At 34.1% G+C, this 20,676-nt stretch overlaps 1 protein-coding gene and 1 pseudogene across 1 annotated transcript; both read right to left on the bottom strand.

The window, feature by feature from the left end:
* Positions 1-10,815: 10,815 nt before the first annotated feature.
* LOC132286113 (L-type lectin-domain containing receptor kinase IX.1-like) lies at positions 10,816-13,249 on the bottom strand (annotated as a pseudogene).
* Positions 13,250-19,029: 5,780 nt separating this feature from the next.
* On the bottom strand, positions 19,030-19,839 carry LOC132295812 (uncharacterized). The gene has a single exon (XM_059794087.1). It carries the CDS (start codon positions 19,837-19,839, stop codon positions 19,030-19,032), a length of 810 nt encoding a protein of 269 aa, XP_059650070.1.
* Between the last annotated feature and the right edge of the window lie 837 nt (positions 19,840-20,676).

The following is a 20,676-nucleotide window of genomic DNA, read 5'->3' as shown; positions in this document are numbered from 1 at the left end:
ATTTTTAGGGGTGATTTTTGGAAGAAGGAAAAAGGAATCTATTTTCTCTCTCTAGAAAATTAGAGTTTATGTTCTCATCTAATGGAGGCTCCTGCAAGCCTAGTTTTTTCCAAGGTCATTTATACAGGCTTATGAGTGATTCCTAAAGGCAAAACAATTACCAAGAAGATGGAGATCCAAGGAGAAGACATCTTGCTAAGGAATTTACAATAAGTGAGGACATTCACTTTAGATGAAAGAATTAAAGGTTTACTCAGACCTTTGAAGTAAGTATTCAATCTGTTAATTGAATGATACATCATGTTTTATTTTTGCATAAAACTTGGCTCTATGTAATGAATCAAGATCTATGAATTAAAATCCCTTGAAAAGTTTTTAAAACTAGCACGTTTCCTAACAGTGGTATCAGAGCTAGGTTTGATTCATTACTAGAGATCATGATTTTATGAAAATCATCATTCATGGATCCAAAATTATATTCATATATATTTTTATTAATGTATGTTGATGTATGATTTAATATGTTGATATATATTGATATATGATGATGTATGTATAATTGTGAATGAATGATGATGTCAGTTTGGGTCATGGATGAAGCTTATTGGTTATTGAATGTAATTTTATTTTTGGATGAATGTAATTAAGGCTTTGATTTAGCCGTTTGAAAGTTCAATGATGTAATTTTTTTTTTTTTTCATTGTATTTCAAATTGTAAATTTTATTTAAAGTCATGTAATCGTCATCAAAGGATGCTATGAAACTTCAATAAGGTCCAAAAGGGTTAAATTAGGCTTCAGGAATTTTCTAGAATTTTTTCGGAATTTTTCTGGAATTTTTTAGGCTTAATTATAATTTATGGGAATTTTTTAAATTTTTTTTGGAATTTTCGGCGTTTTTTCCGGCGACCGGAGGTCTACCGCTGGCAAAGGCAGCGCCGGAAGGGATCCGGCTGATCCAGTGTTTCACGGTGCACTAGAATAAGGTGCAACCGCATGCACAGTCATTGGATCACAGGGTCAGGAGGAAGAGATCAAGTGCGGTAGAGAGTATGGTGCACTTAGAGCGCACCCATTCACCAGGCGCGTGAAGCTCACACGCTGGAATCAGGTTAGCGCCACATAGCACGTGCCAGCGCGTGGAATGCGCTAGCAGTTCTCACACCCGCATGCCCGCGCGTGAGAGCATGTGGCACGTGCTCCAACATTCTCCCAGGGCATGCAGGCACGTGGGAGCGCGTGGCACGCGCTGGAAACCTACAGAGGCGCGTTCAGGCGCATGTAAGACCATTCGGGCGCGTTCTGACCGCCGTTTTGCTTCTCCCAGTGCGTACTAGCCTCCTGTGGGTGTTTGCAAGCCGATGGATGACCTTCCCGCAATACTTAGAGTAATTAAATGCTAAAAGCTAAATCCATTGGCCATTTTTATTTGCTTGTATTTGTCATTAATTGATGTATGTGATGCATGGAATAGATAATTATTTATTAATTATTATTCATGCATTGGATCCATGATATTTTTTTAAATGGCTTGATTTATATTAATTAAGTTATGAAAATTAATTGGATTTGATTACTAATTAATTAGAGGGCACTTATTGGGAAACGAAAAAAATTATTTTTGTAAATTATTTTTAAGTGTGCCTCCAATTAAATATTAGTGAATCATTTAAAAGTTCAATTATTTTCTAAAGTTAATTGAATTAAAATCAAGACGTTTTGCATTCATTATATCATGTAAATGAATAAATTTAAAACCCTAATTATGAATGATTAAAAATTGAATGGGAGAGGGGATTTTTATACATTACCCCATGGCCTTCGTTATTAAAACCATTGTAATTAGATCTTCAAAAATAAGGCCCCACGCATGATTTGAAGAATCTTAATATTACAAGAATGGTTGTCTCATGAAAATAAAAAAAATATTAAATGTTCATTGTAATTAGATCTTTAAAAATAAGGCCGTATGCATGATTTAAAGAGTCTAGATTATAATGACATGATATTTAATGTTTTATTTTTCATTAGAGCTTTAATAACGTTATATACTCAATCTAAAATCAATAGTGTTAGCTCCCCAACGGAGTGGTTTACACTAGGTGATTTTAGAAAGGCTAAACAAAATCGGGAATCATTTCATATGATAGACAAGGCATTGTCTTAAGAGATATGAAAATGATGGGATTTGCCCGCCAGTAGCAATAATGAACTTCACCAACCGAATAAGTTATTAGCGTATTGGTTATCTGATTTTTCATGCAGTGGTTAAGGGACCCACATATTATTATTTTAATGGAAGTGCTCACCTACTAGCAAATGAATCCCAACAATAGTAATAATGAACTCCTCCATCAGGATAAGTTATTGACATATTGATTTTGTGATTTATGGTGCTACGAAATTGAGGGACCCGCATTAATTAAAAGGGATTGTTCACCAATAGTGATAATGAAATCTTATTAAATTGAGATTTATTATATTATGTGGTTAACAAACTCATTTTAATTTTAAATATGCATGACAGTATTAATAATTCACCTTGAATATTGTATGAATGCATTTATATTCAGATTTATTATATCTAATCCATTTTATCTGTTTGCTTACATATTCTATGATATTGGACCTTATTCATAATGACTGGAAAAGGAACTTAGATATTTTAATCACAACGTAATGGTACAAAATGTATTTAATACTCCTATACCTAATTCCTTTATTTTAAGATACTTAATGAGATATTTTAGTGAGATTAGATAGGGCATATGCCTAAGTACTGTGTCAAATTTAAATACCATCAAGATAGCCTGAGGAACTCCAGTTTGATATCGAATTTTGAAAAATGATTGTTTATTATTTTAAAATTGAACTGGAGGACAATAGGGCTGACTTGAATAGTAAGTTTCAAATTGATATGATTATTGCCTTGTTACCAAAGTGGTTTGGTTTTTCCAGAGTGAACTAAATAAGGAATCAGTTTGAGTTCACACTCGCTGATATTCTTATAGAATTGGTAACAGATATAGGGATAATCAAAAGTATAGGCGATCCTATTAATCTAACCTAGTCTATACCATCTTCTTCTAGGCCCAAGTGTAAGGGCAAAGTAAAGAAGAAGGATGATAATAGGACTAGGCTAGCATAAAACATGGGTATTCAAAAAGGTTAAAGGGAATAAGGCAGTGTATGTTGAGGGCGAAGAAAACTGTTTCTTTTGTCACTAACTAAGACACTAAAGGACGAACTGTCTAAGTAATGACGTGGCATAGGAAAATGTATATTTAATCATTGAGCCATGTTATGTGGTTGTATCTATTAATTCCTGATGGATAGATTCTGGAGCCACTAAACATGAATGCAATTCGTTGCAAGGATTTCAGGAATCCAGAAGCCTCGATGATATGGAATATATTTATACTTGACCCGATAACAAGGTTGTAGCTAAGTCAGTGGGAGTATTACATCTGAAATTAGAGAGTATGAGAATATTAGTATTAGAGAACTATCTTTATGCACAAAAGTAAGATGCTATCTAATTCTTGTTTCACTTGTGGTTTATAAAAACTGGATTGTTATTTAGTAAAACAGGTTTTGTAAAATTGAATAGATATGCGATTGCTTCTGGTGCATTGAAAGATGGTTAATGTACTATAATCACAAACTCTTAAGATTTGCAGGATGTAGAAACTAATGTTGCATCTTCTAGATTGAATGTTAAAAGAAAAATTGTTATTCCTGACTCATTGTATTTTTAGTATCTATTATTGGGTTGTAATCAATTAAAATGAGATTCAAAGATTGGTCAAAGGAGGTTTATTACCTAGTGAGGTAGATGAGCCTAATCCAAACTTATGAATCCTGTTTTGAAGGATAGATAACTCTAAAGACTTAATCAGCCAGATGAAATAGACATAAAGGACAATTGGAGTCGGTACACCAAGATGACTCACGTTTTGGATAAATTTATCTGATGCGACACAAGTCTTAAATTTTTGGTATATTCTGAAAGTGTTAAGACTGACGTGGAGCACAGATTAGGTAAACTTATCAAAACACTTCCATCTGATCGTGGATATGAGTTTTTTTTGGGATAGTGCAAAGACTATATAGTCAATGAGGGTATTGTGTACCAGTTTTCCGCAATTGACGCTCAATGGATTGAGGTATCAAATAGGAATAACAGAATTTCTACTTAACATGGTTAGATCTATGAACAGTTATGCTGCATTATCTCTTTCATTTAAGAGTTTAGCGTTAATGATATCGATGCGCATTATGAATTGCATTCCATCTTAGTCTGTCTCAAGGATTCCATTATGCGCATGTGTTTTTGACTAAATATTAGTTTGAATCACATGCATATATGGGGTAGTCTTGCACATGTGTGCTTGATATGGACAAGTAAGTTAGAAGCAGATCATAGGCATGCTAGATTTGATAGCTACTCTAAAGTCACTAGGATGGATTATTTTATGATCTCAAAGATAAAAGTTGATTGTTTACACTCACTGTTTATCTATAGGAGAATCATATTATGAATCACATACCTAGTAGCATAATGTTAGAGAATATGGTATGAGTACCAGATGTACCACATGTGAACACACTTATTATAGAGATTGAGAATAATATATGAATTCCCTATTGATGCGTCAGCATCATCTAGTACACAGATTCCTGTATTGGTACATTGATGTAGTGGGAGGATTATCATCCAATCCGACAGAATCATGTTTTTAGGTGAGACCATTATGGACATCCCTATTAAACATGAGTTTGACCCAGTAAGCTGCACGGAAGCGTGAACCGATATGGATACAGATCGTTTTGGCGAGTTACTATGAAATTAGAGTTGGAATCTATGTATTCTAATAAATTCTAGGATCTTGTAGAACTTTCTAGTAGGGTGATACCTATGAAAGACAAGTTAATCTTTTCTTAGTGAATAAATCATGAGTGTATAAGGGAATGTCATTATTTTTCTGATTATATGTATATTGATGACATCCTACTTATTTAGAATGATGTGCAAGTTTTGTCATCAATAAAGAGGTAGTTGTTCAATTACTTTTAAATGAAGGATTTTCAAGATGTAAGTTATATTCCTAGGATCAAGCGTTTGCAAGATCAGGTTAAAAGGAAAATAGGCTTATCTTAATAATCCTACATTGATAAAGTTTTGACCAGGTTTGGTATGCATAACTCAAAGAATGAGTTCTTATTTTATTGATATGGATTGCTCTCTCTAGTAAGTAGTTTTCCAAGACTAGCAGAAGAGATTGAGCAAATGAGACTGGAACTATATGCTTTGGCATATGGAAGTCTCATATATGCCATGGTCTATACCAAATAGGACATCCGCTACATAGTAGGGATAGTCAGAAGATATCAATCCAATCCTGGACTTGATAACTGGTCTGTTGTGAAAAATATTATTAAGTACCTAAGGAGAATTAATGATATTATACTCATTTATGGATGGGATGATATGGTCCTAGTCAAGTATGTTAGTTCTGATTTTCAATCAGAAGTAGATACTATGAGGTTCATGACTTAGTGTATGTTCACTCAATGGAAGAGAAATCAGTTAGTAGATTGTTAAGCAGATTTCAACTGCTGACTTAAACCTGCAGGTGGAGTACATTGCAGCCTTAAAGGCGACAATGAAAGCCTTTTTGGTTTAATCTCACTGATTTAGAGGTTGTGGAGCATACTAGCCCGCCTATCGAGCTATATTGCGACAATAGTGCAGAAGTAGTCCAAACCAATGACCCAAGGTTCCATAGAGGAACAAGATACACTGAGAGGAAGTATCATGTTCTACATGATATTGTCTAGCAAGAAAATGTACTTGTGGCTAGAACATTGCATTGGAACACAACTTTGTTGATCTATTAACAAAGGTGCCATTGATTAATAATTTTGATCGTCATCTGGATAACATTGGAGTTAGATGCAATTTGAATTAGCTATGAGGGCAAGTGGGAGCTGTTGGGATTTATATGCCCTGGCATAGCAAATTCCTATCTGGATTAAAGTGACAGATGTTCCTGACGTTTCTGAAATATTTATGCTTTATACAATTGGTAAATTCAATGTATTATATTTCGATTCATTATAGAATTGATAGTGTCCATTTGATTACAAGAGATATTTATATATATGTATGTGATGGTAATCAATGCATGATATATAAATAGTAATCATAAATGATTCATAGTCGGTAATTATGGATGGACTCATAATTAATTAAGATTTGAACTGGATCCGCGTTAGGTTGAGATATATTGTGAGCGCCGTCGTATGCAATTGCTCCTTATCACCGTCATGGCATTTGACTCTTAAGCATGAGAAAATTATAGACTCTTTTATTAATTAATAATTACTTTGATTTGTTCGGCGGATTCTTCGGGATCCTTAGACCGACACTTTGGGATAGTTATATAATTAATACTTAGAGGGTTATATTTTTAATATTTGCATCATTGCTACTTGTATTTATTTTGTATTGATTATGGTTGATCACAAAGTAAATTCGAAGGCCTTCGTGTATTTTTAGACAAAATGATTTATTATATATTTATTTATTTAAATTCTTATTTTTGTCAAACAAATGTTTTATTGTGATCGAGCCAGAAATAATCAAAGGTACCAAAATAAATATATTAATTAATTGGAGTTCAATTAATTTCTTTTAGTGGAGTAGAAATTAATTTATGAATTAATTGAATTGGGTCCATGGATCGGGCCAATTATTAATTCATTGTAGCCAATAAAATAATAGGCCCAATGAATTCTCACTCATAGCCCAACTTGATATTGGAATCATATTAGATTTGAGACATGTGAATTAGAGATTGAGAAGGATTTGTTGTTTCCTTTTCTTTATCTTTATGTTGCCTATAAATATACATGGTCTATGTATATTTTTAGGGATGATTTTTGGAAGAAGGAAAAAGGAATCTATTTTCTCTCTCTAGAAAATTAGAGTTTATGTTTACATCTAATGGAGGCTCCTGCAAGCCTAGTTTTTCCAAGGTCATTCATAGAGGCTTATGAGTGATTCTTAAAGGCAAAACAATTACCAAGAAGATGAAGATCCAAGGAGAAGGCATCTTGCTAAGGGATCTATAATAAGTGAGAACATTCACTTTAGAGAAAAGAATTAAAGGTTTACTCAGACCTTTGAAGTAAATATTCAATCTGTTAATTGAATGATACATCATATTTTATTTTTGCATAAAACTTGTCTCTATATAATGAATCAAGATCTATGAATTAAAATCCCTCGAAAAGTTTTTAAAACTAGCACGTTTCCCAATAATTTGTTATATACTTGTTATTGTGGTTGAGAATGTGTGTTTTCCGATGGCATGATCCCGTTCACTTTTTATCTATTCATTGTATGGATTCACGGAAACATAAGAAGTGTGTCTTAGACACTTTCTACTGAGCTTATGCTCACCCCCTTATTTTTAATATTTTTCAGGATATGGAAAAGAGATGGCGGACGACGGTCCACCACAGGTTTAAATAAGCTTGAAGACCCAATCTATTTTGTTATCTTTTGTATTAGACTCTAGTATCTTGTAAATGTAATATTAACTACCTTGTGACACTTTAGTTTAATTAGTATAATGTTATAAGTTATGGACTTTTAAATTCTTACTACATTTTGGACTGTAAATTGATGTAACGAATTGGACTTTTAGTTTAACGAAAGTGTATCCCTTGTTTGGATGAGATGGAGGAACGGGACTTCTGTATGTATGTAGCCATTTTGGAAATGTAATATAATATATAAATTGTGCGTTGGGACATGATAAGTTAGATTTAAGACCCAGATAGGCCATTGCATTTATTTTTGTATTTCTACAGGTTGTTGAGGGACATTTTCTGCGGAGGTCATGCCGAAATTTTTATAGATTTTTATTATTATTTTGGTATCTTTTCGGGTTATTACAATGTCATCCAATGACATCATCTAACCTCTCACCTGGCCTATATAAAAAAGTGTTCCAAGGCCAAGAGGGGTAGAACAAACAGGGAGGAAAACACCTCCTAGACATGGAGAGCTCTAAGCCTCTCTCTTAGGTTATCTTTACAACCCTTAAACGTTCACCAAGGGAGTCAATGGTGTTTAGTACACTTCCATCCGCTTTCTCTCTCTCTCTCTCAAGTCTGCTTGGGCTTCCACCTCTCTCAGTCCAACTCGGATTCTATTATGTTGTCTAGATCACTCAGATTTGTGTATAATATCACCATTTATATATATTTTATTGTGTTACGAAAACGAACCCCCACAGTTATTAAATAAATTTTTATATTTAAATTATTCGGGCCGACAATTCTTTGATACCTATTTGCATTTGGATTTTCTCTTTCTGCAATCACACATACACACACATATACATATATCACACACATATACATATATCAATGACCAATTAAGGATTTCAGTAAATGATACAAACACTTCACATATATAGATACATATATATCAAAGATTTGGAAGTTGAAAAGAAAAAAAGAAAAAAAAATAATAATAAAAAATTGAAGTTTTTTTAAATTTTGGGTTGGGTTCGAGTTGCACCTAAGCCCAACCCGATTTGTCTGGGCTTTGAAATTTCCCAACCCTAGGACTAACAATGACTGGGGAAGTCTTTGTTTACTTTGAATTTATTGATTAAGGCTCTGTTTGTTTCGACATAAAATATTCTTTTTGGAAAATATTTTTTTTTTCAGGCAAAATATTCTTTTATTTTTATTTTGTCGATATTTTTTAAAAGTTTACGTCGAGATTAAGGTCGAGTCCTGGGCAGGGGCATGTAAAATAATTTGTCAAAAATTTATAGATAAATTATTTTTGTTAAACTTTAATATTTTTTTTCTTCGTAAATATTTTACGACAATCAAACACCAAAAAATAAAAAAAATATTTTTTTCTACAACTTCAATTCTCAATCTAATTTGAGTAATGTTTTTAAGAGAGCTTTTCAGTTTAGACTCCGTTTATTTAGACGTAAAATATATTTTATTTAGACGTAAAATATTTTACGTCTAAATAAACGGAGCCTAAAATGAAAAGCTCTCATAAAAACATTACTCAAATTAGATTGAGTTCATAATATTAAAACTGCTTAACTCTGTTTAATTAATAATAATAATAATAATAAGCCACTCAATGCCTAGCTAATGTAATCACAAGTGTTGAATAGGAATGGCCGTATCCCATTTAGCATTGTCTCTCCTATCTTGCCCAGAACTATATAGCAGAAGCGCTTCATTCATTTCCCATCCAAGCTCTTATTTAAATTATGCCGTCCCGTCCCGCCTGTTTTCACTCTATTATTTTTTCTCTTAAATTATTAACGAAAGGGAATTCAAGATCAAAAAGCATAACGAGAAATCAACATTAAGTAATCAAGAAGCTCAATTGCTATTTGATAACATGCTCATTAGTATATTTTAGATTTTTAGTATATATATTTTTAATAAAGTAAAGTCCTAATTTTGAAACATTAAAAGCACTGGAGTATCAATTCGCGCAAATTTTTACTCTCTCACCCATACTTGCAAAAACCCAATTTGACATCTCCCAAAATCATGACAGAGCAGGGCGGGAATCAAGTGGACGGTCATTTTGTCAACCCTAGTTCTAAATTGTAATGCCCCTTAACAAATTTTATTTTTTAAAATTATCTCTCATATTTTTTTTTTTTTTTTTTTTGTTACTCTTTAAATTCTTTTAATTTTCTTTTAAGAAAAAAAAAAAGAAGGTAAATTTCCCTATTTCAGTCAAACTCAATTTTTTTTCTTTCAAAATTCTCCTACTTTTCTTTTTTCCTTTTGGTTCTTTTTTTTTTTTTTTGACCTAGTTCTTAAAATTCTTCTTTTTGTACTTATGTATGATGTATGTGATATGTAACTCTATTTTTTTTTTTTTTCCTCTCTCTCTCTCTCTTCTTCTTATTTAAATTTATTACCGTAATTTTATGAACTCAATGGTTTAATTTCATGCATTGCACTTTCAAAAAAAGAAACCTATAACTGTATTCAATGGAAATATTATCAAACTATATTTTGGTTCTTATATTACTCATTGATTATCATATTATTTTGCAATAATTATTTTTTCTTTTCCCCTTGATTTTTATTTTATATATTTTTTTACACTAAGCCCTGAGTTAAATCTTGGCTCCGTCTCTGAATGTATCAAGATTATTACCATTATTTGGGCTTATGGCACAAGCTTGTATCTTCATGAGAGTGATAAATTTAATATATTTTAGTGAAAATAAAATCAAGAAAACAGTTCTATAGAGTCTTTTAAGTAGTGGATGAGATCAATATATATGATTTGCATAAATATTGCTCTGAAGAAGATGAAAATGAAGTCGAAGCTCACCTTGTACTCTGAAAACTGACTTCCCAAGAGTACAAAAAAAGTATTAGTCAATTTTGCTGATTGTAGCATACAGGTTCCCTGTACATATCCTAGATCAGGTGTAGCATCAGATTAGTGATAAGAAGAGAAAATTAATGGACTAATTTTAAGGTATGTTATAATATTACAACTTTTTTTGATTTGTTGCAATGCTGATTGTAAAATTCCAAAGTTTATGTTTCCGCTGTGGCTTTTTGACCATTAATGAACTGCATTTTCAGTCATATAAAAGAATGGCTGTCAAAATTTTCAGAGTGGTATGCAGAACGAGTTGTAATAGATTGTTGTCCTAGAAAAACACCTCAAATCGCAAATTGATAATATAGAAATAAAGTCACAGCATTTGTTACCAAACAAACTCTTTGCTCAAGTTATAGTACTTCACACTAACAATAACAATACTAAAGATGATCAACAAGTGGCAATAACAATAACAATGACAAAACAATAACAATGCTAATGGTAAAGCAAAGCTAAGAAGAAAAAAATACACGTGTGCACACACGTCACATACACATTTCGAGCTTAATATATTTAGGATATGTCTACACATCTAAGTGTGCGAGGATTATGCAACACCAGAAGCTGCAGAAGATGAGCTGAACTTGAAGGAATCAGTATTGCAGCTATTGCTTGAATACTGAGCTTGGCCTCCATCAGAACTACTAGCACCATACAATGTTGAAGGGGCCATAAAAGTGGATACTGGCATGGTTGCTGGCAGGACTTGCAATGGATCAGGAGCAAAATATGTTGGCACAGGCATCCTTGATGGGAGAATGGGAAGTGGAGCATCAAAATTAAGCACATGAATTGCCTGTCGTATTGAAGGCCTCAGACTCTCATCAGGATGAGCACACCAAAGCCCCACAATCATCAAACATTTCATCTCTTGCTTATCAAAATCAGCACATAATTTGGGGTCTGCTGCTTCAAAAAGCTTTGCTGTTCCGTAGAGGTCCCAAACCCACTCCACTAGTCTTGCTTGAGTTTTTTTTGCCCAGACATCAATGGGTTTTCTTCCACATGCTATTTCTAGTGCAACGATTCCAAAGCTGTAGACATCTGATTCCTTACTAGACTTGCTCGTAATGATACATTCAGGAGCCATGTACCCCATTGTCCCTGCCATAAGTGTTGTTTGCGATCCTTTTTCATGGTCAACAAGCCTAGCTAGCCCAAAGTCCCCAAGTTTGGCATTGAAATTTGAATCCAATATAATGTTGCTTGCTTTAATATCTCTATGCAGCACGCACTGTTCCCACTCTTCGTGTAGGTAGAGCAAAGCAGAGGCCAAGCCTTCGACAATTTTGTACCTCATCGGCCATGTCAATAAGCTTTTTGCTTTGGAAAGATGGGAATCTAAGCTCCCATTTGGCATGAACTCATAAATGAGTAGCAGATCATTTTTTTCATGGCACCAACCAATGAGCTGCACCAGATTCTTATGCCTTAATCTGCTAATGATCTTAACTTCAGACGCATACTCTTTAAGCCCTTGCTTAGAACCTCTTGTCACCTTCTTCACAGCAACATAAGAGCCCAATTCCCTCAAGAAACCTCTATAGACCCCACCAAACCCTCCCTCTCCAAGCTTTTCTTCTTCAGCAAAGTTATTTGTCGAATGAGCCAACTCATTGTAGGAGAACTTCTTTGGTCCAACACTCTTCTCAAATTCATCATCCATGGATAGATCAAAGACAAATGCCTCATTTTCTTCTCTTCCTCTACTCCTTTTCTTCCACAAGAAAATGGCAATCAAACCCAATCCACCAACCAAAACACACAAGCCAACACTTAATCCCACCACTACTGCTGTCTTGCTCTCCTTTCCTTTGGGTTTAGGGCTCAGCATCGGCGCTGGATCTTTAGAACTGAAATTCCATGATTTGACAGTATGCTTCTCAAAAAGTTCCCCTGTTGAGGCTGAAAATCCAAAATCAACCCATTCCGGTAAGTACTTACGAAGATCAATTTTGTAACTAAGGTTACCTTGTTGAACTATGGTGTTGCCAAAATAACTAGTGAAGCCAACACACAGGAGTTTTGAGTCAGAAGTATAACTAATTCGAGCTTCATTTTCTCCCCCCTGATTGATATTAACCTTCCATTTGGTTGTGGTTACAGATATCACTGAGTTGATATCGATACCAACATGAGTGTAATTCTGTCGGTCCAATTAAAATAAGGCCACCTGCAAGTATCAAACTCCACAGCAACAAATGGAGTAGTGGAGTTAATTGTTACATTGTCCACCGGAAGACCAATGCCCATGCCTCGTGTAACAAGAATATTAGAAACATTGGGAACGAGGAAGAAGGCTAGTCCATCCGTAAAGCTTGAATTTCCTTCAGAATCAATGACAAAGGAGAAATGGGTGACGAAGTAGGCCAGGTTTCCAGAAGCCTTGTCCCAAAGGTGCAGAGGTTCGACATACGTGGCTCGACCAGCTTTCTGCGTTCGCGCTTGGCCTCGCTCATCAGGGGTGACTTGGAGGCCTCGTGGAGAGACGTAAGCGTCTTTGTAGACTCTTATTTTGACATTTAGATCATTGCTTGTGGTTTGAGGAATGTTGAAGTCTAGTGGAGTTGCATTAGGAATCATGAGAAGAAAGGAAAAGCTGAACATGAAGAAAATATAGAGGAACTTCTTTGGAAATTGTACAAGGGTACAGAGCATAACAACCATGGATGATATATATAGTTGCTGCAGTTCAAGTCTTAGAGCTTTGTTGAATTCCAAGATGGTTTTGCAAAGGGGGATAAGTAGGAAGAGGAAAACATAAACTTAGAATGGAGCTTTTGAATTTGTTGTTACTATACAGAAAGGGTATATCATACTACACTAAGTTGACGAAGCGGCGCTTTCTTTGTGCTGTCGAAGACCTCAAAAGCATATAAAAAACACTAACTTTGTCGAAGTCTATGTTTAAAAATTGAAGTTTTGAAGGGGACATGTAATTAATGCATTCTCTATTTTTAAAATTATCAAATTATTTTTTTTAATTTAAATATATATAGTTAAAAAGTTTAAATTTTTTTAAAAAAATAAAGAATAATGATAAAAATATAATGAAAAGATATTTTTGAATTTGTAAAGAGGATAATTAATTTGGGACATGTAAAAAAAAAAAAAAATAAACTACTAATTAGGGATAAATAGAGTATTCATTACCAGAAACCTGTGTAATTTTATTTTTTTCTTAATTGGTGGGGATATAAAGAATATAATTATTGGAATACTGAAAGTCTATAAGTTGACGAAAAGACGTTTTCTTTGTGCGGCCAAGAAAGTGAAACTTTTTCCATATAAAAGACATTTTAATTTTAATAAGTTGCTCAGGACTGAACTGTGATGTCTGTGTAAGTACATGTGTATTGTGTGATGTATATTGAGTAAAAGAAAAAGAGAAAACAAATTAAAATTTTGGTGGGATCCACCACCACACCCAAAAAGGGTTTGAGACCACAATTGGTCTCCATTTTTCTTCTCTCCCGTTGGCCCTTCCTTCTGTCTCTATTTCTTGATTTTTCTTTTTCTTTTTTAACTCAAACTTCATTCTTAGATTACTCCTCCACCTTTTGTCGGATTGAGGTGTCGTTTGAGGCAAAACGAAACTCGTGTCAAGCTCTACACATCCATACAAGCAATTTTAGATTTTGTTGTAACGACCCTAGCTGATGCCAAGAGTTTTACAAAAAATTCGGCATAACCTCCCCTAAAAATAGGCCTACCATACCCTGTTTAAATTCATTTTTTGACCTATCATGGCTCAATTTCCGAATTCACGACAACAGTATATGATCATACACAATCAAATAATACCGATAATTACTTTAACTAAAATTATCCTTCCCATTCATCAACAAGGTTACATGACAAAGTTTTGCAAAATATACATATATACCTTTATACTTTTAGTGCTTGGCAAAAATAATGGGAAATATACAAAAGACATAAAAGTGAGCTTCTAGTATCGCTCAAGCTTGAGGTAGGTTGTCGTTCACCTGTTCTTTTCCAAGACCTGAAAAAAAAGTATAAATAGTAGGGTGAGCTATATGCTCAGTAGGTGACACTTAAGACACAAATCTTGTGTCCTTGTGAATTCAAGCAAAGCATAGGCCAATGGGAGATAGAGATCATACAACGTAGGGGATCAAATACAACATACAAGTCAATTCCAAGTATAAACAATGCAATGCAATGAAATGAAATGCAATGCATGTCAATGACACTCCCCATTTTCATTCTCAAAATCATCACTTTCAAACGTTAATACAGCCTGCCCTTTGGTAACCCCGCCGCGACACGAAAGGAGGATTGGCTAGTGTCCCTGACCCTTGGTAACCCCGCGGCGTCATTATGGGGCCCAGCTAGCTCAACCATGCTAGGGCGACTCCCTAGTCCCCTCTAGGCTATATTAACCTCCGGCCCGTTGGTAACCCCGCAGCGACCGGGTTTCGCATAAAACCATTTTATCAAAAACACTTCCCTGAAATTCCCTATATTTATTTCAAAAACAATTTCTCCCATTTCATGCAAACCCAATGGTATGTGCATGTATATATGTTCCATACATTCAATGTCATGGCATTTAAAATTTTCCATCATAAAATTAAACATTCAACATGTTCAACATCTCCCAAGTAATTATTAACACATTAAGATACAACAAAATACATTTAAGCATGTGCATGTATATATATATATGAGTTCAACATCATGAATTGGGAAATTTGGCGCAATTTATATAAGCATACTCTCATACATCAATTTCAGCATGCTAGCACATAGTAAACATAGGAAATCAACAACTAAATATAATTTGCACATGAACCAACCATATTCAAGATCGTGAAAACCCTCTAGACATCATTAATACCATCATAGATATAATTAACTCTAAATTAAGCATATTTAATACAACATGGAGGTAAAATTCACAATAGAACAAGACTAGAGTGGATTAAGATGCCCCTACCTCAAAATAGGCAAAACCCTAGAAATTGGGTCTCTAAATTCGAAGCCCCTAGGAAGACCAAAAACTGAAATTGCTTGTATAAGCGCGTAGAGCTCGTCGCGGGCTTTGTTTTGCCTCAAACGATACTTAAAAACACAAGGAAATGAGGGAGCAATCAAGGATTGAAACCTTGAAGTGGAAAAAGGAAAAAGAAAACAGAGAGGAAGGTGGAAGCGGGCAGCTGGGAAAGAGAGAGTGAGATGCAGAAAACAAAAACACAAATGTGGTCTTAATGACCACTTTAAAACAAAATTATGGGTCCCTCCACTAACACACATATATATAAAAATAAAAATAAAAACTTAAACATTACATTTGTGCCCCTTTGGATTTCGAATCTTGAGACCCATTTTCTAGGGTTTTGGTGCAATCTTGAGGTAGGGGCCCTTAATTCATGAAATCTTGTACCTTAGTGAGTTAATTGCCTCTAATTGTTGTTTAATTTAATTAGTTGTTTAAAATCTAGAGAATTGTTGATATGTATGCATATATGTTAGTTGTGTGACTATATTTGTTGATTGTTCTATGTGAAGCATGTTTAGGACTTGATTATATATGTTCATTGTGCTAGAACTTGTTATGTATAAGTATGTTATGACTTTCTTGATTATTCTTGCGAATTATGCCATGTTGCTTAAATTGGATAAAGTATGGAATGATGATCTTGTGTATGTCATTGAGGTATTCATGCATTAACATTGGGCAAGAAAAGGGAAAGAATTGATTTACTTCAAAAAGGGGAAATTTCGGGAAAGTGTTTTTGATGAAATGATTTTATGCGAAACCCGGTCGCTGCGGGGTTACCAACGGGCCGGAGGTTAATATAGCCTAGAGGGGACTAGGGAGTCGCCCTAGTGTGGTTGAGCTAGCTGGGCCCCATAATGACGCCGCGGGGTTACCAAGGGTCAGGGACACTAGCCAATCCTCCTCTTGTGTCGCGGCGGGGTTACCAAAGGGCGGGCTGTATTAACGTTTGAAAGTGATGGTTTTGAGAATGAAAATGGGGAGTGTCATTGACATGCATTGCATTTCATTGCATTGCATTGCATTATTTATAATTGGAATTGAATTGTATGTTGTATTTGATCCCCTACGTTGTTTGATCCCTATCTCCCATTGGCCTATGCTTTGCTTGAATTCACAAGGACACAAGATTTGTGTCTTAAGTGTCTCTGCTGAGCTATATGCTCACCCCTATATCTATATTTTTTTTTTCAGGTCTTGGAAAAGAACCAGTGGACGACAATCCACCCCAACTTTGAAAGTTGCTAGAGGAGCATTTTCCTTGTGAAGAACCATGATCATGATCATGTAATACACTTATGATACTTGATGACATATGGGATGCGAACTTGATGATATGTAACTTGTTGATGAATGGAAGGATAATCCTAGCTTGAAGTATTGTCTAGATTTGTAGGTTGTATCATTATCTTTTGTTGCCGTGAATTCGGAAATTAGTTGCATGACAGGTTAAATATGCATTTAAACAGGTTGCGGTAGGTCCATTTTTAGGGGAGGTTATACCGAAATTTTTTTAAAAAATTCTTGGCATCAGTTAAGGTCGTTACATGAACGACTTGAGTATGACTTGCACAGTGGAGATATTAAATTTTTAAAGTTAATGTCACAGTCTTGGCAATTGGGGGACCATAATTCGACTTCAACAATTTAAAGGCATTTTGTACGTAAAAAGAAAAAAAAAATGCCTTTAATTTGTCGTTTCACATAATTTTTTTAAAAGATTGATTTAAACCCTCCAGGCCTCCACCAACCTTCACTTTTTAAAAACAGATGAGGAAGAAAATTCAAAGGCCTTTGAGGAGGATCCAACAAATGGAAGGTTTCTTGTTCTTTAAATGCATTGGAGGCTTTGGTTTTTATTGTCTTAAAATGGTTGCTTGGTTTTCAGTAGAACTTCATATATTAGTAATAAATCCAAGTATTATTCTTTTTCTTTTTTCTTGCAAAGACCTGGTATAGTTCTTTTTTTTATTAAAATGTCCACAATAATCTTCTTTCTTTCTTTCTTTTTCCTTTTTTTTTTTTTTTTTTTTTTTTTGGGTAAATACACAATACCCTTTTATTTTTTTGGCTTGCACACAATGATCCAACAATCTTTTCCTCTTGTTAATTAGCGTGAGAACAAGACATACCAAATGAATATAGTCAGTAATAGCCTAATAGGGAAACGAAAAAAAAAAAAAAGTTCGGATTTATGCTAACCTTCTTTGAGGTTTGGGCAAATTACACAAAGATAACATTTGTTATTTATTATTTTTATTTTTATTGAGATTTGGAGTGTGTGCTCGATAACACCCTATGTCGGTAATAAAAATTCAAAATATAAATAAATTACCATTTCTTTGCGTTACAATATTTTAATAAGTTTATATTGAAATGCAAAATATCAATTTTCATACTAATTTTAGATTATTAAATTTTACAAAAGAATTACTTTTTTAATGACATTTGATTAGGTCTCTTTTTAGGGTTTGATTATGTTTCTCTTTTTTATGAAAACAAATTAGGTAAGGTAATACAGTGTTTACAAGATTGGAGAGATGGGTAATAGAGTCGTTTGGTTTCATATATATTTTTATTAAATTACTATTAAATTAGATAAGGATATGAAAAATATTTCATACTTTTAGAAGTGGTCAAAGTAATAAAGGTGATACGCTTTATGTATTTAATTTGCTCAAAGGTTTATAATACATAGAATTATAATATCTTTTATCTTACAAATACAATTAAAATTGTACATAAAAAATATAAATTGTAAAAACATGCATAGATATATGCATGTATGGATATAATACGAATGTTAATAAAAAATTTATGGTTGCATTTATATATTACCATAATTTAAATATGCATATTATTTTGTTATTTTTTCAATCATATTCCAATATTAAATTAAATTACAAGTGAGGAAATAAATTCAAGGCGATGGCAGTAAAAGTGTTACGTATAAAATATTCATAGATACGGAGTATCTTAAGGGTGGCAAAGATTACCCAGACTATGGCAAATAATGAGTTATTGAGTGAGTAATTTAATTAAACGAGTCTTTAGCCGGATAGTTAATAAAAAATAATATAATTATCGGATTGTTAGTGGATTTATAATGGGTACCTACTTTTAACCTGTCCAAACAAAAACTTCAAAAAAAAATCCATATGTGAATCCATATGTGTGTGTGTATATATGTATGGGTTAAAATCACAAAACCCTCTTCTTCTGTCAAAATCGTGTATAAAACTCCTAATAAAATTATAAAAACTCCCAAACTAACAAAACTTATCAAGTGAACAACCCTTAAATGGGTTATGAAATGTTAAATTTGACCTTGTTATTTAATATTAAATTAAAAGTTATAATTATTATTATTATTTTTTTCATAATTGGAGTTGTATTGAGCTCAAAAAAAATAAAACCGGAATACAGGAGCACAGAGGGCATACCTTCAGAGAACAAAAAGAATAAGAAAAAGTAGGAGTGTGTGCTTTAATGAATAGGCCCAATTCTAGTACAACAGCACTATACCAAAACAGATATTACACAATAACATCAATAAAATTAATTCTCTGAACATCACACACTTCCAGGAAGGTAGTCCTTGCCACTACCTCCAAGCGAAGGCTAATGGAACCATGAAGTCTATTGTTCCTTTCCCGCCAAATGTACCACAGACCTGCAGCAAAAAGAATTTGCAACTGTTTTGACTTGTTATATAAATTATCCATCCAATTGAAAAGGTCCCAAGCTGTTAACATATCTTGAAATTTAATGAGATCCCAACCAAGAATCCCACCTAACCATTTCCAGAAACCTTGAGAGAAAGGGCAGGTAACAAACACATGATCTGTAGTGTCCAAACTCTTCTGACAAAGTGTGCATCTAGAAACCAAACAGACTCTTCTTCTCTGCAAATTACACATGGTAGGAAGTCTATCCAATAACATTAACACAGCTAGACCATCTTGGCTGAGCCTTCCCCAACACAATTTGAACCATGGTACCACAATATTAGTATGTCTAACACATTTCCAAGCGTTCTTGAAATTGAAATTCCCATCATCCCACAGCAATTTATCCTCTCCACCTTTAATTTCCACAGTCTGCAGAAATACCTGTACTGCTACCAAGTTATCACTTTGCAAATTATGCAAACTCCAAGCTCCATTAAATATCAGTGAACTGACCGGAGCATCGCTTTGGAGATGCATACTTCTGACCACTCTATGGCCAAATAATGAGCTGAACATCTGCCCTTTACACCATGGATCCCTGAAGAGTTTTATATGCTGGCCATCACCAATCTCAAAATAGACTTTCTGTTGCATCACTTCCCTAACAGCAATCATTGATTTCTAGATAGGGGGGAGCTAGTCTGCGAGGCGTAGCATTCCAAAAAGATGTATGTTGAGCATACCTGAACTTAAACCAAGAGATCCACAACGTATCTTTGCTGTTCAAGTAATCCCAAGCTAATACACAGCGAGCCGACACTTGAATATCAAACAACTTTCTAATTCCCAAACCACCTTCTGTTTTTGGTTTAGTAACACAATCCTAATTAAGAAGATGCATCTTCTTCATATTATCTTTGCTTCCTGAAAGGAAATCCCTGCATTGCTTCTGAATTTGGTTGATAACCACCACTGGAATATCACAGCTTGAATAAGCTCCAATTTACTTGACAGAGAGAGAAGTTTTGTGTTCCAGCAGAAAATCTTACTTGTAACCCTATCCAACAGATCCTTACATTGTGATCTTTTTAAAACAGTTGGACACAAAGGAAGCCCCAAGTATTTGATGGGAAAAACATCTTCAGCACACTTCAAAACCTGCAACAGCAGATGCTTCCTTCTCACAGCCCTAGAAAACAAAACTCTGCTCTTTCCCTGATTGATTTGTAGACTAGTAACAGCTTCAAATCTTCTAAAAATACCCTCAAGAGTAATAGCATTTTGAACTGAAGCCTCACAAGCTAGAATCAGATCATCTGCAAAAAATATATGGCTAATAGGCTTTTGAAACTTTAACATAGATTTCAACACCACCAGAGATTTGTTTTGAACAGCATCAGCAACCAAAGTTGAGAATAATTCAGTAATCAAGGTGAAAAGTAAGGGTGAAAGAGGACAGCCTTGTCTCAACCTTCTCTCTGGGTGAAAAAATCTAGATGGAGAACCATTAAT

The sequence above is a fragment of the Cornus florida genome, unplaced genomic scaffold (genome assembly GCF_030987335.1).
Source record: "Cornus florida cultivar Cherokee Brave unplaced genomic scaffold, ASM3098733v1 CherokeeBrave_3.0.0_Hap2_Chr02, whole genome shotgun sequence".
Classification (NCBI taxonomy): domain Eukaryota; kingdom Viridiplantae; phylum Streptophyta; class Magnoliopsida; order Cornales; family Cornaceae; genus Cornus; species Cornus florida.
The sequence above is the reverse complement of the archived record's forward strand: the minus strand, read 5'-3'. Positions and strand labels throughout refer to the sequence as shown.

Bases quoted from the DNA above. Each gene is read 5' to 3' on its own strand.
- LOC132295812 (XM_059794087.1), bottom strand. From the start codon at position 19,839: ATGATTGCTGTTAGGGAAGTGATGCAACAGAAAGTCTATTTTGAGATT.